The sequence below is a fragment of the Atta colombica genome, unplaced genomic scaffold, assembly GCF_001594045.1.
Source record: "Atta colombica isolate Treedump-2 unplaced genomic scaffold, Acol1.0 scaffold100, whole genome shotgun sequence".
Taxonomy (NCBI): Eukaryota; Metazoa; Arthropoda; class Insecta; order Hymenoptera; family Formicidae; genus Atta; species Atta colombica.
The window spans coordinates 2,257,208-2,282,534 of record NW_017259185.1 but is presented as its reverse complement, the minus strand read 5'-3'; the positions used below and the strand labels follow the sequence as shown (position 1 = coordinate 2,282,534).

The following is a 25,327-nucleotide window of genomic DNA, read 5'->3' as shown; positions in this document are numbered from 1 at the left end:
TAAGTATAAGAAAGTTCATGCACACCTCAATCTTTCTGCCCTCAACCACGGTGCCGTGTAGCCTCTCACGTGCCCGGTCCGCGTCAGCACTATTTGCGAATGTTACAAAACCGAATCCCTGCATGCAAGGACAGACAAAACAACATGCATTAAACTCAACTTACAGACTGCCAGCGCTCCGCAAAAAGCCGACTGGCTGGGCCGACATTTCGTCTCCGCGCGCGCGTACACATGTAACACGCGCGCGCGTTATGTATATATTTCATTTACGTACATATAATAATATATGTACATACTAGTGAGGTAAGTGGTGGGGGAGTGGAGGGCAGGGAAGGGTGTACATACATGGAAGATATTTCGAAAAGGATATCGCCGGGGCGCAACGAGGACTGATAAAAAAAGCAACCCCCGTCTCGCATTGCGACGATTTCATTTCGTTTAATGCGGTAAAGAACAACGCGCGCGTTTCCATCGATTTTTAATTATCTTTTTTACTACAGTATGTACAAAAAATCAATAATTTTTTTGCAAAAAATGTTAAAATTTATCATTATGTCAAAAGACATAATATGTAGCTTCGTCGCGTTTAACTATGAACTATGTGCGAGATACATTTTTCGACCATTTAGTTTCTTTTCCCGATCTTTGAACGGATTTTCGTATCGAATAGAGTCAATAGAGGATCTCATTCTCATCGAAGATTGGACGGAAGACGCAGAAAATTCGATTCTTTCGTTTCGCCGCGGGCAACACCGGCCAGCTCCTTTGTGCTCCTCTCTTTCTCTTTGAACCCTTCCATCACCCTCAGCCCTACCTTTCCTTCTCCAAGCCAGCCCTATTTATTTCTTTGATGCACAATAGCTGTCTCTCTCTTTCTCTCTCTGGACCGTTATGTATCGCGCGAGACACGCTAATTAATTCCCGAGGCTCCCTCGAGACGCGACGAAGCGACAGAAGCTTTCGTGGATATCTCGTTTTTTGTTATTTTCCATAGATCTCGCGCTTCTCTTATTCTACCGCTATCGCAAAAGTTGAAAGGAATAGCTATCTATCCATTTATTCGTATCCTATCATCCGCACTTTATTATTTCAAAGTTTCAGAACAATACTCTAAGAACTCGCGCATTTAATGTCCAGAAATAAAACAAGAGTTGTTATAAAACTGGAAAAAAATCACAACATTTTAAACAATTAATTAGATTATTAAAAAGTCAAGTGTCATAGAAATATATACATACACTTCAAATGTTGAAATTTAATTGTATAATGGCATACGTGATTGTCTGGATTGTCTTGCCATAAAATTATAATACATGTACAAAGAAAAATGAATTAATAAATTAACCTAATTGACAATAAAATTAATTCTAATAATCTTTATCTTCACAAAAATGAAAAGATTACAATTGACGGCGAGATATCGATTCTTTTTTGGGCTAAGGGCTTGAAAGGGTTGAGAATCGCTTTTAAATCAAAGGACTCACGGAGACATTCGAATAAATTAATTCCTCGTTTTTTCAAGGGATGAGGGAGCACTGTTTCGAAATGTCGACGACCAGGGGGTCTGCGAGCGCCTCATACTGCTTACGGAGACGCACCAAACAACGTGCAACAAATAAGTAAATATAAAAACCATGGTAAGAAATCATGATCATGATCACATTAATCATTTCATTATCATATCATATCATATCGTATCATATCACGGTCATCGTCATATCATTAAAGACTCTTGCTTGTATCGAGAGGTGCGTGTACGAGAAAAACAAACAAAAATAAAAAAAACTTGACTGAAGGGATTACAATTAGTCATGTAGTCATAAGGGTGAAGGACAGGAAGGGCATAGAGCCTATCAAGTGTGTATGTGTGTGCGTGTCACTGTCCACTGTTCGTGTGGATTTTCTGACGCTGAAAAATAACGGGAAATTGAGTAGGAAAAAGATTAGAATCGTGATCGTTGTTCGAGAAGGGGTGAACCCTTTTGTCATTCTTTTTTTTTTTTAGATTCAAAATATACGCTGCTATATATCACTTGGTGTATACACTCTAAATTTCTTGAAATGAAATTTCACTCTAAGTGAAAATATTTCACTTCTTGAAAATTGTCACTCTTTTTCAAGAAATAAAATATTTTCTTTTTCAAAAGCGGTTATATTTTCACTTTTTTGGAGTGAAAGTTCACTCCGAGAAATTTGGAGTGTACGAATGGAAGAACTTGGTAGAGAAAGATCGATATACATGGCACGCTCCCACGCATCACGATTGTACGTTATCTCATGTCGCGGAGAACGGGAGTTCCACACGAAGGAAGAGCACGATCGATTGCGCTGCACGAGGGTGTCCGCTTGCTTCGAGTACAGTCAAGTTTTCTCCCTAGCCACCGTAGATATTGCCCCATGATAACCCGCTGTCGACTCAGTTGAATATTATCATGGTGGTAAGTTCTCTCTCCTCTTCGCATTCATGAAGTCACCGGAATAACACTGAAGACATGAGTACACGTCGACTATTATCATCGACCTCATTATTAATACTTTTACAATACTTGAAGGTTGCTAGTTACGTGAAAAACCAAATAAAATGAAATATTAATCGAATCTCGCCATTTTATCGAATTTTATCAAGAAGTTGATAATAATCAATTGAGCATATATTTAAAAATGTATCAAATATATAATCTTTAAAAATAAATAAATAATTCTAGTAAAACGTGAAAATATATAACTTTCCAGATTTTTAGAAACCCGAATGCGTATAAATACGTGAGCAATCATGATAGTGTCGAAGAAAAACGATCGTGATTGATTGCGCTGTCATGATACGTCAATTTTTAACAGCGTTTCTCCGGATAACGTCAAATCGATCTTATAACTTATATCATTCCCATTAAATATAACTCTACGAAATCTGTGCTTTGAATGGAGATAAACCGAAGTTTAATTTCTCCTATAATAGATAGAAATAGTTATGTAAATATCACAAAGAGCATCATTATTAAGTCAAAAATTCGCGTGAATTCTGCGATATTTTATTGCACGGTTCCGCCTGATGCCGCACTGAAATCGGAGATGCTTTTATCGTTAAAAGGATTAGGTAATTGAAGTTTGGGCCGGAGAAAGCTAACAGTGGCTTCTTCATCAGAGTGAAAAAGGACGGCAAGATAATCGAGTTCGCCATACATTTTGCTCGCCTCGGATCACGGAGCTGTTGCCGGGGATGGTTACGAGCTGCGGCTGTTACCGCGAAAAATCGCATTAAAGTCAAATCAAATACGGCCTCGGGTAGAGCGAAAAACGGCGAAGCGCGAAGTTTTCTAATCAGTGGTGAAGGATACAGTTCGCTCCTCGAAATATCGCGGAAAATGCGATTTATGAGTCGGACGTGGCAAAACTGGAGCGAGTGCGCGCACGAAGGCCGGACCCACGATATTTCAAAGTCGGTTTAATCCGGCATTTCTGTCCTTAATAATATCCGCGCCACCAAGCACCTTGCAATATCTGCCTGTCTTCATAATCGATATTTGCACTTATCGAATAATGGACACAAACTAGAAAAGTGAAGAAACGATGAAAATGATTTTATGTAAATTATGGATAGACTCTTCAACAGTTTCGAGTATCTATTCAACAGTTTCGAGTATAAATCAATAAATGCGAGTATTCAATAATTTTGTTTAACAATTATCACAAACGCGTAGTTAAATTACAATTGGAGTCTCGTTAGGCTAACACAGTGGGATATATAATAATTATATATGTCAATTATCGTTCGTTTCGAAAAGGACCGCCGACTCAAAGAGTTAACTAGATCCAAACAGGCAAGATATACACAAGGGATTCCTTTGTAACCGGAAATGGATGTCGCAGGACAACGGACTGGCGCGAATAATTAATGATATGGCTGAGCTCTTTGCGTAGATAGCGCGGGAAGGTGACACAAGCCTAGGTTTTTTCAGCGAACTTCACTTAATTAAACTGTACCCGATGGCTATCCGTAATTACGGCATAAACCTACATTTTTGTCCAGAATTATCAAGTATCTGCAGAAAATAAGAATAAAAAATATGTGTTACATTTTTCATCTATTGTACTGTAGAATAGTTGTATTATTGTATTTTAGTTTTGTAGCAATCCTGTGTATGTAAAATCAGACGTTCATAGAAACAGCAATAATAATAAGATAAGTTAAGATAAGCATTTTAATGATATGAATTATATTGCACAAGAATCTTACAGATTTTTATCTTGATGAGCTGTTTTTCTCTTAAATTAATAAACGAATAAATAAATAAAAAGTAACTCTTATATAATCTATTAGATTTAAAAAATTTTAAAAGGTAATTGAAGTTTGGGCCAGAGAAAGCTAACAGCGTCTTCTTCATCAGAGTGAAAAAGAATGGCAAGATAATTGAGTTCGCCGCTCCATACAAAAATAATATCTCGATGTGCTTAAAATTCCTATCCTTCTATCTCTATCTTTTCCATCACGTACATAATTAAAAACACTTGACATTCTGCAAAATACTTTTCTTTCTCAAGTATTTATTTATAAAATGTTTATAAATCGTTTTAGTGATGTTGTAATAAACAATATTCTATTCGCTATTTCTCATAACGCTGGTTTCATGTTGCGAAGTCTCGAATGAGATAACAATTCGCTTGAGAAATTACTGTCAATGATCGCGCCGGACATGTCGATATTTTTAGGATTCGTATGCAAAGATACGGCACAAATCGCAAGAATTTATTTGCATATTCAATACATACACAACGATTTTTTCATCGCTCAGCTATGAATTCATTTCGAAACGTTAACAGTTTAGAAGAACGCGTTGCTATCGAATTTGATTTCCCATTTTGTCAGAAAATTGTGATGCGAAGAAAATGTAACATTTAAATTATCGAATCCCATTGCGAATATCGCAGTATAACATTAAATTGTAATATTCATTCGAGAAAATGTATAAATCTATAAAAGCTATAAATCTATAAATTTCGCATTATGCAAGGATAAATCTTGTTCAGTATTAAATTTTAATAATTTTTTTAATGAGTCTGAATACACACAAATACGAAATTTAAATTTGGAAAAATGTAATAAATGTTCGATTAAAGTCTCATTTATATCAATCAATGTCATAACACATCGAAAATTCATTATTCGGAATTCAAATTTCTATGCAAATAAGGTATTTTCTTTATAAAATTTTATTTTTGAAAAATTTCTTCGAGATTCTGAATTCAATTTTTAATTTTACAAAAAAAACTACTATTGCTCGTATAAAAATAACATCGATAGACAAATTCCCATACATTACATAATTTGTAAACATGACGTGCTTTGATTATAATTAATGTAAATTATTCTGAACTGCATCGTAACGAGATACAAAATACAAACGAATATAAATTTATTTTCACGATCGGTGATATTTTGCGCGAAACAGCCAATGCAAAACGGCGTGTCATAGAACATAACTTCGTATTCGCTTGCAATTCCGAATCGAAAAAGATAGTGCATGTGAGCGTATCGTGTCGAGAATCTCTCATCGAAGCTTTTTTTTCACGATAATTTTCATGAGTATCGCGAGTTAAAACCAGCGGTGGGCCGCTCGTATTTCCTATGTATTTTAAGCTCCGTTCTCGTGACGAGGAGATCGCGATGCCAAGCGAAAACTTCCTTAGAGTCTTATCGGGCTACGGAAAATTGTAGCTGGCGTGCACGCCGCGGATATTCGAGAGTAAGCATCAGGCAATTAATCCACCACGAATTCTGCCGGAGTCTCTTTAAGTGGGCGATACAAAACGTATACGTTCTACTTCCGCTGACGTAACGCGCGCGTTTCGCGAACACTACGAGAAATTGCTTCCTCTATGATATTAATACATTTAACATTGAAATCTTTGACGATTTTAATATATATAGAATGCGCACTAAAGTTTTCATCCAACGCGACAAGAAGGTATAATTATGACGGCGTCATAATTATAAGTTCTAGCATCAGTTCTCTTAATACTACCCTTGTTACGATGAGAAATAATTTATCAAATAAAGTGACAAGCACCGTGTAAAGTGCGTATAATGAATATTGTAATAATTAATACAGTCAAGATTGTGAATTGAAATTATATAACAAATGAAACAAAAAATAAAAATATTCGAGTTTAAAAAATAATGTGCTCTCTCCAGGAAATTAATTTTCATATCGAAATATCGTTTAGTGTTGTCAAATTCGTAACTACATATAATTTAAATTCCGTTTCAATGTTGTTACTCTCGCGAGTAGCTCGAGGCAAAGTCGTTCATTTCAGGATGGCCTGCTTAGCGAAGCTGCACGTTTGCTATTAATCAGAGCTTCTATCAAGAAAGCCATGTCTTTCTTACACGAGTGTTTAGAGCTGACAACTATAAACCGCGTATACTCGCAACCATGGAAACGATACGCCCAGCTATAATTATTATGCCTCGCAGATCGTCATCTTACACGCTACATTGCGGTGGTGCAATTCGAAATAACCGCAAATACTGCGGTGAACTTTTATCTCGCGACTCGCGATTTAATTTCAGAACCTGTTATTCCTTGTCCGCTTAAAAAAAAAATTTAGAATATAGATATGAATTCTGACGAAAATAAAAGGCAGAAATACAGAGAATATCGTGAAACCTAATTAGTTACATTTCGTTATTAAATTTCCATTTATCTGTCATTTGTTGTGTCTATACATCATATCTTTGATTTGATTTGATGTAATTTGCAACTTACAATTAATCAAATAAATCAATAATCCATGAAAATTATTGTACATTTAACCGTCAAACACGCAATATAAATGGATATTCACTATCTTGAAAACAGGAAGTGATATATTAATTAAGCGCAGAGAAAATACATGTTAATCAGTAACAATGAAGTTTCCATTCGGTACGACAAAATAAAAGCTGCAGTTGTAAATATGACAAGGACGATAATGAGAGACAAAAGGTACAACATGGTCGATTGATTACGAAATCATCACGTCGTTGAAATCAGATGTAGGACAAGCACCGAAATTTCGTGCGGCGGAAAGTACTTGCGGAAAGCAATTGCGGACGCGATGTCAAAAGACACATTCAATCTTTGCGGTCACGCGTATTTAACGACTTGTGTCGTGCTCGAGAATATGCAACATGTTGCAATGCGCTTAATGGCGTCGATGCACTCAGCATCCCACTTCTATAATTCGCGGTCGTCGGTCGTCGTATTCAGTCTATTCTTGGTTTGCTATACCTCTTCTCGTATATATAGCTTCATGTAGGATAAAGTGGTACAATTTCAAACATGATACAATTCTGAATAAAATAAAATTTGAATCTCATATTCAAAGTTTAAGTTTAATTTTTTTTATTTGATAGAAAAATGTGAATTAATATGCGTTAGAATCCTAGTAAATTTTATAAACTGGCAGATCCATTCAGGCATCTACTTATGTAAAATTTACTTTATTTTTCTAATAAGTAAGCGATTGCCGATTATAATCATATTGGAAAATATTTTTTACGTTTCATGAAGTAAATCTGTAAATTGTCATTTCAATAGAATTTATTTTATCGATGAGTATTTCTTGCCTTAGCGCTGACAAAATGTACTTTATTGTGCGGTAAAAAAAAGTACATAAAGTTTTGTGAGTTGTTTGTGTTTATAGTTTTAAGAATAGTAAGATTTACTGTAAAGTAATAATCAGTTGAATAAACTTACTACTATTGAAATGTATTTTTTACCTTCCACCTCCAGTATTTTTACTGTCAGGTAAGTAAAGTTTGTCAAAAGTTCGGCAAAAATAGTCAAAATATTTTTATTAGCCCTGAAAAATAAAAATTACTCAACCATTTTTCTCCTTTAATATCTTCTACACAATGAGAACAAGATTTCCAAATCTGAATCTCGAATTTGGTTTCAAATTTTATTTCTTTCAGAATTGTACCCTCTTATCTTATATTTGCACAACGGAATAATTTAAAAATCAAGAAAATTTTTATCAATTATTTTTCTTTCTCAATCCATGTGATCTATACAACATTTTAATGCCCAACGTAAATATATAAAAATACATTTCGAAAATTCATAAAGTTATCTTTAATGGAATTAACTTTCCATTCAAAACGTTTATACAATAAAATAAAACGGGCATAGTTTGATTTTACATCAAACATGAAACGTTACGTTCACAATGTATAAAACAATATCGTTGCAATATTTTATCTATTCTATCAACGTCAAAAAAGCTGAGAGTAAAAGAAGAAAAATTGTAAAATAATAAAAATTGTAAAATTCTACTAAAAACAAAACAAGCTGCTAAACAAAAAAAAACGGGGATATAGATATGATTTAAATATAAACGATATAAAATAATTTACGACATAATTTATTTTCGAAAATGAGAGGATGATTAGCTTCTTAACCACATGATAGCTGTAAGCATGTTTACGATGATTTGGGAGTTACAGAAAAAACACGATGATCGAACAGGTAATATGAACGATAGTTTCTCTCGCGAATCCGTAAACAAGAAACATTACAATCCCGGTTGACCATTAACTCTAAACATACGATAATTTTCTGGTTCTTTATTATACACGATAAATCGTTCGTGTGCTGAATTAATTTTCATTAGTTTTACTATAATTATATAATTATCAAATAATTCTAACATATACTATATTTTAACATCTTTAAAAGTACAGAAAAAGTATAAAAAGAATGATTTTGTTGAAGTATCAAAAAATTTAGATAGATGCAAATCTAAAAATAATTTTGTGAACTTGATCATCAAAATAATTACGTTCAAATTAATTGCTAGTTGCATGTTAAAACTTTTGCAGCAATGTTCGTTATTCTTGAAATTCTTACGTAATTATTTTAATAATGCAACAAAATTATGTTTTCAGATTTGTATTCAGCTTTTTTATATTGAAGAAAAAGTGTTTTAATTAGAATTCTGGTTGAAAATGTATCGAAACATTAAAATTTTCTAATTGAATATCTATTATAATTCCAGTTGAAAAAAATTTCATATCATTCTAAATCTAATCTAATTGAAATAATCAGAATTCTGATTGATATGATCAGAATCTTTTGATTCATCTATTTTCAATTTCAGAAATTTTTCTCAGTGTAAATATTCAGCAAAACTGTTCTTTCCATAATTTGTAAAGTTGTGTATTAAATAAATTATGTATAAATGCTATAATTTGATATAAATTACTTGAGGTTTCCCAGTATTTCTAAGAAAAAAGAATATGCAAGACATGAATGACCTAATCATGTGTACTAAAGGTTAATACAGTCCATTGTACGTCCATTGTATGGTTGATCGAACGGGCGTATAGTGCTTAGTCACGAGTGAACGTTTGTCAAAGAACGAAGGACAAATGTCATTAATGAAAATCGGATGTCGCGGCTGGAAGTGCGATTAAGAATAATTTCCTTCTTTTCGTGTCGGGCCATTGTTCCGCGTATATGCGTGCGCCATGTAAAAGGTTTCACCGAGCGGAGACGAATAATGGAGCACTTGAGCGCAATTTGCACCCTTTTGATTAAGAAACACTCCTCCTCTTCCTGTTTCCGCGCTTCGTCGCGAAAATTCTCTCATGAGGACGAAAGATTGCGCGCGTTTGTTTGCTTTTATCACCGGCAACCGTAACAATAAGGTTATTTTCAAGCTCTTATCGCTTAATACTTTCGATTTAACGACGTGTATTTCGTTACGTGATTACTTTTTTTTATAGTCTATAGTGATTACGTTTTTTTATATCTATATTGCGAATTATGAGAATATACTTCCTGCGAAATACATCAAAAATCAAAAAAAGCACGCATAAAAAAATTTCTTCCCGATCCGATTTGCTTTAGACAAAAAATAAAATAATTTGAGGTATTTTTATTTGAGGTTCTTCAAAAGTATGATATGAAAAAATAATGTCGAAATTAAACGCATTATCATACAAGATAATAATACTTTTATAAAAAAATAGAATTAAATGCAACAAAAATTGCGTAAGATATTATTACACAAATATCCTTAACCCTATACTAGTCTATTTAAATTTACTGTACAATCATACCATTTGGAACAATACGATTAAAAAGTTCTAAAAAAAGCTATAAAAAAATTAAATTAAAAATTTCACAAAAAAAGTTCATACATTAACGAATAAAATAAATACTAGAGAAAAAGTTTAAATAATATATTAGTATTGTAAAAATATAATATATTATATTTTAGGTCAAATAGATCCAAATAAATTAACAGGGCTAAACAATTAAGCAATTTCCAGGTTGAATACTTTTATCTTCACAATGCTTTATTCTCGACAAATCCGATAAAGTCTAACACAAATAGCAGCTTAAACCAAGAATTCTAATCGAAGTCGTCACGCTTGAGATTAAAATCGGGACAGGTACGCGTGATAAATCGCATTTTTCATAAACTGAGGAAACGTGCGCTCGCTCAAGAGTTGCGATATTCTAAGCGTTGCCACATTCGACCGGATAATTACCGCTCCCGATACGATTTTCGTCCGTAATTTGTACAGTGTACAAATAACTACACGACTTTCCCTAATGGCAAAATCGACATTGATAGACATTATGGCTGACGCATTTACAACAATGATATAATGATATGCGCGAACGATTGTGACGTCTGAAAAAGAGGGGAACATCAATCGAAGGTCTACGTTACGCATCTATCAGTATTAGCGGACTCACATCGGAATGTAATTGGTTCTAAATTACACACTTCGAACTACGCGAACAACCAAGTTTTGCACCGGCAGACATATACTCTCGCGTAGTAAAGAAGACGCCAGGCGAGGCGGATGACTAATTGCTTCTTCGCGGCTGTGATTAATTACTGCACCTGCCGTAATATAGCAGTGAGGTTTAATTGCGACGGACGTAAAGTAACCGTTCCCCCAGACAGCGCGCGAGCGCACGTCTCTTCTCTCTTTTCTATGTCGCTCAGAAAAGTGTGATACCGACATTTTAGCGGAGATTTATATTTTTCCAGGAAACCCCGTTACGCTCGACTCGTTTAGTCAGAACGGCGAAAAAAAGATATGCGAAATATGCGGAAAAAAAAACGCAGAAAGGAATTTATCGTTTAAGCACGAAGAATTTCATCCGAGGTGGAAATGTAGTTGACAATTCATAACTCGTTATTAATTATTCGTAGAAATGATTATCGATTATTCTCAATCGTATCATATTCGTGGCGTTTCGCTGTAATATTGCGAGTTCTCGCGAAATATCGGCCAGGCACACGTCTTCATTTTTCAGCGTAGTGCTGCAATCGTCACGACTAGAAAAAACGTGCGTGCTTATTTACAATAAATAAAAAGACTGTTATAGCCGGTTCTCGTTACCACGGCGTTACGTTATTTCTACTTACAAGGTGATCATTCCGTTAAAGGTGGCGATATTGACATACGCCCCTGACAAATGTGTGACTCTGCCCATGCAAGCTTGTATGTGAAATTAAAAAAAAAGGAGAGAAAATAAAGAGTAGATAATATTAACATCCGACACGTGCACGAACTCCAGTTACTCGTGAAAAAGAAGCCTACTTATTAAGTAATCCCGCATACACACTTGCAGCAGCGCTTTGCGATCGTGCCCCGAAGAGAACAATATCCTCCGGCTCGCGTTAAGGTAGTTGTGTTAATAATCGCATTCCTTGCCCTCGAGATGAGGTTAGTACGCAAAACGGAGAGCTCAATCTGTCTACTTGTAGCTACTGATCGTTAACTCGCGAACGAAAGGATCTTTTAGAAAGGTGCCGCGAGTCGAGGATATCATTAATTAACGATTAACAGGAATAAAAAATAATCGATAATTACCGATTTACTGACATTTATAATATACATTTAACGAATAATAGACAATTAATGTTTCAATTAAAAAAATTATACGATTGAATTGAAAACAAGAAAATATTTCACAGAGATCTTTACTTTCATTACTATAAGGAGGATATTTGAACGTGAAAGATAATTTTTTGAAAAAACGTAAAATTATCCTCGAATTCTGTCACCTTTTCAAGACTCCTCTCTCAAACGAAGACTTCACTGATCTATGATGAAACTCGATCAACCCTGGTGCACATGTTGCACTATCAAATTGATAATCAATCTACTAATATTGTGCAAACAAGAAGTGACGACGCCTAAACGACACACCGATATCATTCGGGATAAAATGTGTACGTGGTCTCTACGTGTTTACTCGCGCGTGTATCTGTATGTACCATATGTGTGTATATGTACGTATGTATGTAAGTACAGACGTATACGAGCGAGTCAATGACAGCATGGCGAGTAACAATATAATAATTACCCAATTAATTAACAGTGAGGTGCGAAACATAGCAAGACAGAATAAAAAAGATATTAACACTACTTCGCGCGCCGACCGGGTGTGAGCGTGTGCGTGTGAGTGTTCCAAAAGAACAGCTATTTCTCAATGAACAACCAAGTCAAAACAATTGATTAACCAATACATTAATGTCAATATAATGCGTGAATGTTAACGAGGTGTTGGGATCAAAGATACGGAGAGGCCTGTTTACTTCGTGGCTTATACGGAGAGGATGAGAAGCTCGCTTTTCTCTCTTTCTCTTGCTTTCTATCTCTCTTCCTCTCTTTCTTTCAAATGAATGAATGTGTATGGAATTTTCCCGAATGTCTCGTGTATCCTCTCTCTCGAACACGCGAAAAGATCTATCTCTTTGCCGATTTGCACTTTGCATCACCGATTCACATTACGTTCATTTCTTTATTTAAATTTAAGAAAATTTGATAATAATTGCCAAATGTTGAGTGAAATAATTCGAATCAAATGTTCGGTTAATAAAACTAAAAATAATTTTACTTTTCTAAATACACATATTTAGTAAATATCACCAAACATAATAATATAATCCGTTAATAATATACTAAATATTTATAGAAAAATGAAACTATTTTTGGTTATATATTAATCAAATATTTGATTAGAATTACTTTACTTAACATTTGGTAGCTATTATCAATCTCTTTTTTTACGAAAACGATAATATCGAATACTTACGGCACAGATATATTTTTATGAGCACAATATTTCCCTTTTGATTAGCCAGCAGATTTCCACAGAATCGCATCGCATTAAAAATAGAGCACTCGTAAAAATACAAAGAAAGCGTAAGTACGCGGCGTGCGCGATGCATTCGGTGCACAGAGCTAATGCGCGATATTTTCTCGTTCCTCGGTACCGGAAGTAGAAAACCGCCGTGCTTTAGAAAGAAACGAAAACGCGCGCGCAGATGGCAATAGTGCTGGCGAAAGAGTAGAAAAGAATGAAGACGAATGCGAGGATCGCGACGTTCACTGCACTTCCGACGAAAGTAATAGACACCCGGTGGGAGATAGTGGCCGTACGTATCTCGGACAGGCAATAATCGTTCATTAGGGAAACGGCAAGTAGTCGAAAAAAAAAAGAAGAAAAATCAACGTAAAGAAAAAGAAATTAATTTACCACGTAAAAAAATCGATGACGAGCGATTGGTCGTTTGTAACACTGATATTTTGTTTTGTATGTCACGGATTTGTCAACGTGTGTCGTGTATGTCTCAATAGTTACGAAGGCGAAGACGGAGAAATGTTAAGGGATTAGGATGGAGTTTGTGGGAATCACAGATAGGACAGGATAGAAAAATGGGAGCTTGAAGAATATTTGAAGTTGTGACCGAAGCTGGCAAACAGCGATATAAAGCGCACAAAACAATACGAGATTCAAGATTATATAAATATATATAGAGGGTGAGTTAAGAGATAAGGTGGATGTGCGTGTGTGTTTGTGATAATGGAAATAGCACGAGAGATTTCTTTTTTCTCTTTCGTCTCTTTCTCCCTTTTTTTCTTTTTTCATACATTAACTCTCTTTCTGTTGCTTTCTTTTTTTTCCTAACTTTAAGAGATCGTTGAACACGAATTGTTAGTAAAAATGCTTAGGAATGGAAGGAGCCAGAGAATTTCGAGGTGTTATCGAAGCTATTTAGCTTTCCGTAAATATTTTTGTTAATAATAAATTAATATCTTCTAGTCAATATTTTCTGTATAGAGAGAAATCAATTAATTCTATAGAGAAAATATAATTCTCTGCGAAAATATATTTTCTCTACAATAGAATTCTAAATCATCTTGTTTAAAAGTGTCTTCATTCTAATTGACAGCATTGATCCTTTTAATGAAACTCTCATAGCGTAACAATAAATTAATAACATATATTGCTGTCTCATTATAACTTCAATTCGCACAATTAATTGTTAATTAACAAAATATAATTAAAAGCAATAATAGCGTAATTATTAATAACAATACGATTACAGATAATTCATTCACAATTATCCCTCGCAATTAAATTCTAATGGTAAGATTATAGAATTGCAATCTTTCGCGAGATCAGACCGGACGTCCGGATTATACACAAGAGATGAGAGGATGGTTTCGGATGGTTCTAGGTGGATATAATAACAGTAGTACTCGTTGCAACGAGGAGCCAACGGTGTGAGATCCGCCTTTAAGAGAGACAAAAAGATTAAAAAAAAAAAAGTAGGAACGGCGGAGTCATAAGCAGCGTTTCTCTATCCTAAGACACATACGTGATTAATAAAAGAGGTAGAAGCATGGGCCGTTTATTATATACCTTTGATTCGCCTAGACAAAAGCGTGCGGCTACTATTTACATATATAATAATGATAACAATCAGATAGAAGTATATACGTATAATGCGTATACACGTATACGGACGACGTCGTCATATACGCGTACACCGGAATAAACTTTGGAAGATGCAATAGTATTATATATACGTATCATGCTGTTTATATTGCAGGTGGATTAGTAAAAAAAAAAGACTCGCCGCGGTGTGAACCATTTCGTGTGTGAACAGCGGCTAATTTTCAATGGACAATCGGTCTGATCCCGGAAAACTAAGGAGAGGATGGATCTTCGATCCCATGATCGGGATGAATCTTCTTCCTGCCTCTCCTCTGTAATCTTACTCAGTCCCCTTCGTTTTATCTCTCTTGAAGTCGCGTGACTCTTCTGGCTCTAAATACACCTCGAAATTCCTTGGGACTACTCGTAGGGGACGACGACAGGAACAATGGGATTTGGTTAGAAACAGCTTTGGGAAAGAGACGCGACAAAGTTTCATCAAATCAAATGGGCAGCATCTCCCGAGGGTCTCCTCCGCGACCGAAAGTGACGGCGGCCGAGTCACCCGTTTACACTTTGTGTTCGTCGCTGCCGAGATTACCGTTGAGACACTTAATCTTCATTCGCTGTCGCAATAAAAAAAACACGCGAAACAAATTTCAGCGCATGTTTCATTCTCTTCGTGGAATCTTTATTCCTTTAATTATACATTTTCATGCGCAAAATAATATTTATTTGCTCATTCATATTTTTCATGAATTTTTCTATAATTTATTTATCGAATATTATACTTTTATCTAAATTAATATAAATCGATCAGTAAAGTCATATAAAGTTAACTAGTTATACTTTCGAGATTGAATTTCTAAATGCGGCGAGCATCGTAATTGTTCGAAAATGAATTGGCCGCATGAGTAACAATTATATTAACGCTACTTTCTGAAATTTTTCGCGAACGGATACTGATTCATCACAGGCAGCTACGGACACGGTGTACGAGGTGGAACGACCAGCCTTATAACCAATGGGAGCTAAATAATGATAAAATGCGGAAGGCTAGCTAGTAAAAATGCAACAGCTCGTCTAACAACTACGAGAACTAACACCATTGGTTATATTTATATGTATGTACGTGTCATTGGCACATACGTGGTGTCGGAAAAGCGCGCGTACCGAGCACCTTGAAATACTAATCGCATTTTGCGATGAAAATATTCGTTTTATCCTTCAATTAATATTGACAACGATAACATTGTAATTAATTTTTCTGTATTCATTAATTATTGATTCTTTTGTTAAATTACATTTGTAAATATATTTAGATACATATTTATAGATATATATGAGTAAATTTCGAGAGATTCGGAGGAGACTCTCGGTTCGCGCTCTTTTCCCACCTTGGCTTCAAAGTATCTCTTTTTCCAAAATGCTGCACTTCATTAGGGATGCCACATTCCATTTACATTGACGAAGCTTTCGAGAAAAGGTCTCTCTCATAGAATCACACACGATCACTCACTCGCTTGTTTTATCACTAATGGCACGTTGCTTTTGCAGCATGCAAGAGATGTTCTTTTTTCTCTTTTTTTTTAAATTCCATTGATAACGAAAAGCGTTAGTATCGAATCAACTATCAAATCGAACGCGTGAAATCATCGTTTCACGTGCACTCTACAAAAGCAATGTGACGAATGAAAAATTTATGCCGAAGTTCGTGACAGGATCTTTTCGCTTTAAAAATCATTATTCTCCAAATCGTACGAAAAAAATCATTAATCTCCAAATTGTACGCGAACTGTACACGCGTAAATAAAAAAATAATCATCAATCTTTCTCGATTAAAATATTGAATCTCTGATAAGTTTTTTCTCGTTATATATTTTTATATTATAAATATTACACATTTTCCGCTTTAAAAAATTTTTTACTGACACAATAAATAAGCACGCAGATAGCAAGTTGCAATATTTCAGAAAAAGATTTTACAGATTTTGTAAAAACATTCGTTTAACAATCGTGATAACAATGACACAGATGTGTTTTTAAGACCTCAAGTCTTAGCTTAATATAATATAATAATTATTCACTCGTCCGTTAATAGCGTGCTGCTGAAGTATCAGATCCTGTCACGCCTTCGGAATCGCTTAAGCACTAAAAGCGATGGCGACACTTATGCCGTTTGAAGTAAATTCTACGTGTGCTTTACCGCGTGCCAGCACGACGTCGACCTCGCAAAAGATATTTGCATTGCAAAGGGCAAGACGATAGTGCCATTGTCGTTGATACTGATAGCAGGATTTCTACCTGACATGTACGCGTATCTAACATGCGAAATTGTTCGCTCGCGGAATGACTCGCTTGATGCAACTAGCATAGGTATATACAGTAATTGCAAGGTGCACGTCATACATCGTCAATATCGCCGTGAGATTATGTGTTGTGAGATTATCATTGTTTTTTTTTTATATCAAGTGCAATTTGACGTGTATGTGTTAATCTCTTTAAGAATCTCGCGTAGTTCACATAAGTATCTTATTCCTATGCAAATGTTAGATTATGCGTGGCGAGATGGTGGTAAAAAAAGAACGACAAAAACGAGACCGGATTATACCTCACATGGACTACATTATTACGGCTGGCAGTCAGTCACGTGAACACCGGGAATGAGTAACAAATTGACCGTAATACGGCAACGAATTATTAGCTGTATCGGGCTCGAGTGCCTGATCGTGTTCCCTTATCACAGGATTTTCTTTCTTCCTTTTTCATGTGCACTCGATTAAGCCGCTTTCACGCGACCGATCCACGCCGATTAAGTCGCAATACGAGTGGGCAAGAAATAAAAATGCGCGTCGCGCCCGATTTCGCGGCTAGTGCCTCACCGAACGTGTTAGGTGTTGCAAATTGCAAGTCGCGCGAGAGTTTAATTAGCTCTGTCGTCGTCGACGCGTTCCGCCCTCCGGAAACTGGAAGTAGTCCATTTCGCGTTCTACATCACGGTCCCGTGATTGGTCGTTACAAGTACGGATGCGAAGCGACATCGACTTCCTGTCTGTACAACCCGTCACGACCCAGACGGACCGGATTCAACTATAATCGTCTAATCGACAGCAAACACGTGCAATTGCGAGTTCTTAGCAAGCTCTCTCGACGTCACTCCAATATTAACATATCGATAAAACAACTGTAAAACCGTGGATTTAAATCATAAATTTGATGTTAGATTCTAATCAAATATCGAAATATCATTTCTATTTCCGGCAAACGTTGTTAAGCTTTTGCTTACGTATTAATTGATTACAGAGTAATCATGGTAATTGGCAACAATATATGTTAATGTATAATGAGAAAATCGATGTTGCAGATCTTAAAATAGTAACAATGCCGGCAAGAATTCATTCGGGAAGTGAATTGTAGGGTAGAACGCAAGAGAAAAAGCATAATACGTTAAGAAGTATAATATCGGTTTGCGTGACTTTGCTCCTTTCATTGCAAAGCAAGTGACATCGATGACGAAAGCATTATCGATGACGAAAGCATAAAATGTAATATGAGGTTAAAGATATTCTGAGATTTCTTGAGAAACGATCGAACACAACTTGTTTCTCATAATACTCTTATACACGAGTTACATGAGAGTTACTTCAACTTTGTACTTTAACTAGCCGGAAGTATCGTGTGCAAATGTTTGCTTATAAGCATTATTTGTAGATCGCCTCCTTCCATGCAACCCTCATAAGTGAAATAATTTTTGATGAATATATTCATTGTTTTAAGTAAACTAAACTTGAAAATTATGATTTAATAGAAAAAAAATTAACATTTGTGGATTGGAGATATCAGTCTTGCGACTGTCTGAAAAGAGGATTATCTTCTCATTTTTATTACAGAAATATTTATAAACATTTTTTGTCGAGATGTTAAGAGAATTAACCGAAGAAGATTAAGAACCGATAAAGAAATTTGAGTTCTATTTCGAGCATAAAAGAAGATCTCAGTCTTTTAAAACAGACACAAAAAAATTGGAAGTGTTTATCCAGATTCATAACACCGATAAAAGATGATTAACGATCGGAGAACAATTTTTCAGGGAATAGTTCTTGACATGTCGAGATGCTTAAAAAATTTGACGAGGGATAACATCCATAAATATCAAGATATTCCGAGTTGGTACATTAAGTCTTGAGACGCGACCTCGTGCATCTAATCAACAGTAGGTCGCCACACGTGACGTCGACAGACGCCATTGGGATACTGGGTTACCGGTGCGACTTGATGAAGTGCACTTGAGTGTACTGGACGCGAGAATTGAATATGCACTCCGTCCAATTCGCCGGATGCCAGCTGTCGACACGATGTATTACTGCGGATCTTATCCCGATCTCCGTTGTCATCCACAGTGAAAGCAATTTGCATTACAAATCCGTATGTAACGCGAGTGTTACCTTTTTCTTTAAAACTTCCTGTTTTCCCAATATCATTTATATAAACGATCGGCAATCGCGACTACACGTCTCGCATGATGTTTTCTGACTTCTGTCGCGAATCAATAGTTACCTTTCACGATTTTTCGAAAGGAAATAAGTATAGATCTGGCTAATAATGAAAATAATCGATATGAAAATAAGACCTAATAATTCGTAAATTCTCGAAAAATTATCTGTATTTCTATCAATGTAAATTAACTTTCTTGGTTTAACTTACTTCCTATTTTAAGAAAAAGATACAGAGTAAATTAAACCGAGATTAAAGTTAATTCATATTGGACCGAAATGGATATAGAAGCCTAAATCACAGTCAAGAATTATACATAATATCGACGAAAAAGAAAATTGATAACTGACAATGGCACTTCGTACTTGGCAAAGTACTTTTTATCAAGATCAGTGTGAGCTTGTAACGGAATGTCGCCATCGCGCTGCAAAGAAACGTGTACACGCAGTACAGTTGCAGCAGCACGTTCTCGTATTCTCATCAAGGAATATCGCTGTTTTTCCGGCATGTAATATTAGTTCTTCAGCCTCCTCTCTTCGTATCGAAGATATATATATATATATATATATATATACATACATATATATACATACGATGGACCGTTGTTCGTGCTGCTGCATCCGTTAACAAGATCATTACGATCCCCGCGACATCCTCGCATCCAGAACGTTCGTCGGCGTTCTGCGGAAAACTTTTCCAATAAATGAACGAGAGGAACTACCACGTGATAGAAAAACGAGTCACGTGCACGGTGCTTTCGTGGTTGTCACTGATATGGCAACTACACGCGAGAAAGAAGATGAATGACAAAATAACATCAAATGCATGATAAACATTCTGAAAATTGTTGCGAAAGCACGTAATATAAAGACATTTCAATTTGTTTTTCAAATTATCAATAACAATACATGAAAGATAAATATTTCAAATTAAAAAAAATAAATATTTTATTTAATTGTGTTTATGTACATGGATATGTATGGCTTTTATTATTAATTAAGATGTGAATTTAGAAAAAAATATGAGAAATAACATTCGTTCTGGATGCGAGAATTTCGTTGGATATGATATTAGCTTAGAAGTAGCAATATTATTAGGGGTTGATAGGGGTGGCTCGCAGCCTAAGGGCGACGTGAGCTTACCTTGCTTCCCCTTTCGTTAAATATAATTTCCACATCAAGGATTGGCCCAAATTGCTGAAAGGAGAAATATTTACCAAATTCAGAATATTAAAGTATGCGCTTAATATTAATAGCGGAACATAAAATATAAAAGATATATAAAAATAATATATAATAACGTAATTTATTATATATATATATGTTAATATTACTAATATAAATTATATGATAAATTTTGCATAAAAAAGGAAATTTGATATAAACTTTTCCACATTAATAGAATTAAATCGTGCAAATTATTATCGGTATATATAAAACAAAAAAATATTTGTTTCTAGAAGCTTTCTATCATTTTCTATTATTTTTTATAGTTCGTTAAAAATATTTTTATTTTTTATTAAAAGAGGCAAGAAAATAACAGAATAATAATGTGTATACATTTATTTTTCCTTTTATCTACATCACAATCGAAAGAGTGGAAGGCGAGCAATCTCCCACCAACAAAAGCAAATATAAAGACACTGAATAATAAAAACATGAACAAGTGGTGAGAAAAAATTGTACTATTTACCCCAAACATTGCCCTGAGGTCAGGGTCTCGGAAACGAAAAGGTATGTTGCTGACGTGCAAGCGTTTTGGTTGACCTTTGAGGTCGGTGCCTTGTGTCGCTGTCGCGGGTGTCGTCGCGCCTGACGTGACAGGTACCAACGCAGTAGCTTCCACTCCACCTTCGGGATTGGTCTCATTGCCACCGCCTGGTGTTGGTGCTGGTTGCTGGCCACCGCCACCCGCGGCTGCAGCTGCCGCTGCTACTACTGCAGCCTGGAATACCTCCGACTATTGTCGGAAAAAAAAAAACAAAATTTGAAATTGTTCGTTTGATAATGCAAAGAAAGGAAATCACAAAATCCGGCTTGTTGATTAAAACGATAGCAAGAAGTATCATTTCGATTTAAATAGAATATCTTATAGACTAAAATTTATTTCAGCTTGCATTGTCAGGGAAAGGACTTGATTTACAAAAATAAATTTAACACATATCCATCCATATCTTTAAGTCTAATCTTGCAAACGCTCCTTACAATAACTATTATATTTAAACTACTTTTATCATAAGACGAAGTAGAACCAATATAAGAGAATTTTAGAACCAATATATAGGAATATTCTTAAATTCTTTATACTACACTACATATTACTGTTTCCTTTAATTCAGCGTTTGTTCCCTTAATAACCTATTACTTATTCACACATGACATACTTTTCCTATTATTACAAATCCTATATCTTAACTTTTTTCCTCTGCTGCTGATTTAAATCTTATATATGTTTTGTACTTATGTATACGAAAATTGTCGTCAGAAATCACGAAGTTTTGATGATAAATAAAAAATTTAAAAGAAAAGTGAAAAATTGAAATCAGTGTTTAGAATATTTACTGCAAAGTAGATAGAAGATAGATAGAAAATAACTGATGCGCGACAAGAGAATCAATAAAAAGAAGAAGCAAAGTACCGCTGAGACTAATAAATGGCGCAAACAACTCGGTGATGCGGCTACAAACTTTACTTTGCGATACTTTGGCGTGCGTGTAGAGTTACTGTAATATATGCCGACATAATGTGCACAGCAACATGGTAGACGACGCAAAGCGAAGTAATGACTGCGCTCGCGGGATGATGAAACATTGCTTCATTTACGATAAACAACTGTGTAATTAGCGAGGCGGAAAAATTTGTTCAACATTCGAGATATATTCTAGAAAATATTAATGGCATTAATTTTGCATGTGGTACTGCTATTAATAATAACGACGAAGCAGTAATTAGTACCAACATATTAAATGGAAATCATTTATGTCGTTCCGTGACTTGAAATTGAATTCGAAGTGATAAAATATATTGTTATTATATCAAAATATATAATTTCATGTGCGTCGTATGTAGATTGGTATAATGTTTATCATATGTATCTATGGAAAGAAATTTTACTATCTTCTTACTTAATGCAATGAATATATAATGTGTAACGTTACCATTGCGTGATACTATGACTGATTATATCGATGAAATGGTAAAATGGTAAATCACCACCAACTGTATCGTATTAACAATTCTCCTTCAGCGACACAATAATAAATTATACAATAATACTGATATTTTCTCATAAAAAACTATTAATCTTCTATAAAACGGAAATTATATCTTCTAGTTTTATACAAAACTAGAAGCTTTGCCGTATGATAAAACAATGTGTAAATCATATCTTGATAATATTTTGGTATCACGTTCCTCGCATGCGTATTCCGTGTAATTTGAGGCGTCTAAGACATGGAATTATTACTAAAGTACATCCAATCTCGAATAGATCGTAAACAATGATTTATAGTGTACGTGAACGCGGCTATGGAACATAAGCCAGGAATATGATCGTTCGTATTAAGTTGGGAACACGGCGGAAGCTGTAAGTGGTAATATCTGAAAGTGGTCAGCCAAATGGCCGACCTTATCATGCCTGCACTACTAACGGCAAGCAAGTGAATGCGCACCGTGCACGGTCAGACACAGCTGCTACTTCGGGTAACTTGCGAAATATTGGGACATAAAGCTACTATTTTACTAGTAATCCATTTCCTTTTAGTATATAAATTTTCGCAGTCCTAAAAGCAACAGAAATAAACAATTTTTTAAATAAACCACTTAAATAAAATACACAAATTAATTTCTATATACACTCGGTAAATTTACACGAATTATGCATATAAATTGTATTATTAACTAAAAAATTCATAGGTTTTGATTTATTCAGTTTAAAAAAAAATTAATTTTTTTTTTTATCAAAAAATTTAGGTAATTAAATATACTTTTCTACAATTTTCTGCCTTCCTTTCTCTTGTTAATTATTGCATGCGATACCTATTGTAGATCGAATGTTATTATTCATTACGCATTGTCGATGCATCATCGCCGGATTACAAATTGCGATGAGAGCGCGTCAATATACTGCCGGGCCACTTTTATGACGTTGGTGAAAGCTTGTTTCGTGGGAGATTGAAACTTTTTTTCCAGCCCCAATCTACGCGTGCAAAAGAGGCGAACGAGGCTTTTCTGACGCGGTAGCGAGCGAAAATTTAACAGAGTGGAAAGCAGAACGAGCTATACCAACCCTCGTACGACATAACGTCCACGAATATATATTCCCCAATCCATTCTTTTAACGTACACCATTGGCGATTATTTGAGAAAAATTTCGACAATTTTTTTCTTCATTTATCCATTCTTCATTTTATTTCTCTGTTGAACATTTTTTCATCTTTTTATTTCATAATGTCTTTTTCAACGTCTATTTAAGATGTAGCACAATAACTGTGTTGGTAACGCTTTCAAAGCTTTTAAATAATTATAGAATATTATTATCTAAATATATAATTATTTGAATATTAACGTATAATTTCTACATACCGCCACATTAATGTAGTAATATTATGATACAAAGTAAATTAAGTACAACTAAAATTTATTATTCAACTGTTATGACTATAATTTCATAAAGAAAATTATTTTATTAATAACTCAAAACGCAAACAAGTTAATTATTCACAATCCCAAATGTTTTATATATATATATATATATACATATATTTATTTTTCATTTATTATCCATTTATTTTAAAATTCTTATATTCTTGATTTATTATTTCGATCATTAAATGAAAATTTTAGCAGTAATGGATGGAAATTTGTCAAACAAGCACATAATTATGTACAAACATCGAAAAAAATTAACTCCAATGCTTTTTCTTAACAAGATATTTTGCGTGACATATTAAAGAAAATACGAGTATCTCTCTGCTTTCGTTTCGCAATTGGCACTCCAATTTAACGAAATTATTCCGATTTGACGAATGACGTTCGTAGCACGAAATAATCGAAATCGCGTCGGTGGTATTTCCTCTCTCGACTTTGCGGATATTGGTGTCAGATATTCGAGAGCATTATTCTTCCCAAGACTTCGACGTATTCGAGCATTAGCGAAAAACACGATGATTGCCGTGAAGGTATTTTCCCGTTAATTTCATGCTTCCTTTTTAAACCGTGAGAGACTTTTATACTTCGTACAAGACAAATCAGCAAGATTTAAAATATAAATAAAAATGAGAAAGATATTTATAAAATAATAGAAACTAAAAGAGATTTCCTCTCACATCATTTGCATTACTCATATCTCTTAATCTATACAATTATTACACTCCGTTGTACTTATTATTTTTTAAAGAAATATTGTTTTAAATATTTATAATTATTGTACTTATAAGAATCAAAGTAACAAAAAAACAAAAGACTGGGATTTATTACAAATATAAAAGAAACTGAAATTGCAAAGAATTATTATTTTAGGTTGACATTTGTAACAACGCTGCCTGTTATGTCATATTTATCTAAATATAATATTAACGGAATATAAAAAACGCTTTTAATAAATAAATTTATTTTTACTTATCTATAACTATTTACACTTTCTCGAGTTTAATTTACATTCGACTATTAAAATATTCCTAAATTAGGCAAACCTCACATGGAACTGGCAAATTGAATTTTTAAAGCTCCGCATCTCATCGAGCAGTCTCCCGAGTCATCCTCGTTAGCTATGCTTCTATTCGTCCCGGGAATCGGTATCCAAACGAACTACTTAATATTCTGGTAGCGTGCAATGTCCACGGCGGAGATGCGCGAAATACACTCGGATATCAATTGACGCGGAACATTTATTCCCGCAACTTTCGGTACAGCATCGTTCACTTGCTTCAAGCCAATGGCTGACAAGTTTACCACAACAGCAAAATTGTTGAACAAATTTCAAGCGATACGTGCTTTACACAAAATTCGTGTTGGCAAAAATATATTTTGTTCGTAACTTCCTTTGGTTTAATATAATTTTAACTTGTCGATAAAGACAAAAGATTTATTTATCGACAA

At 34.7% G+C, this 25,327-nt stretch overlaps 1 protein-coding gene across 1 annotated transcript in view; it reads right to left on the bottom strand.

Moving 5' to 3' along the window:
* LOC108684648 (RNA binding protein fox-1 homolog 2-like) overlaps positions 1–25,327 on the bottom strand; it is a 248,440-nt gene that overhangs the window by 68,444 nt on the left and 154,669 nt on the right. The window contains exons 5-7 of the mRNA XM_018189083.1: positions 20,922–21,188; positions 20,372–20,425; positions 26–118 (exon numbers count right to left, since the gene is read on the bottom strand). Coding sequence (XP_018044572.1) covers positions 26–118; positions 20,372–20,425; positions 20,922–21,188 — 414 coding nt within the window. The remainder of the gene's footprint in view (positions 1–25; positions 119–20,371; positions 20,426–20,921; positions 21,189–25,327) is intronic.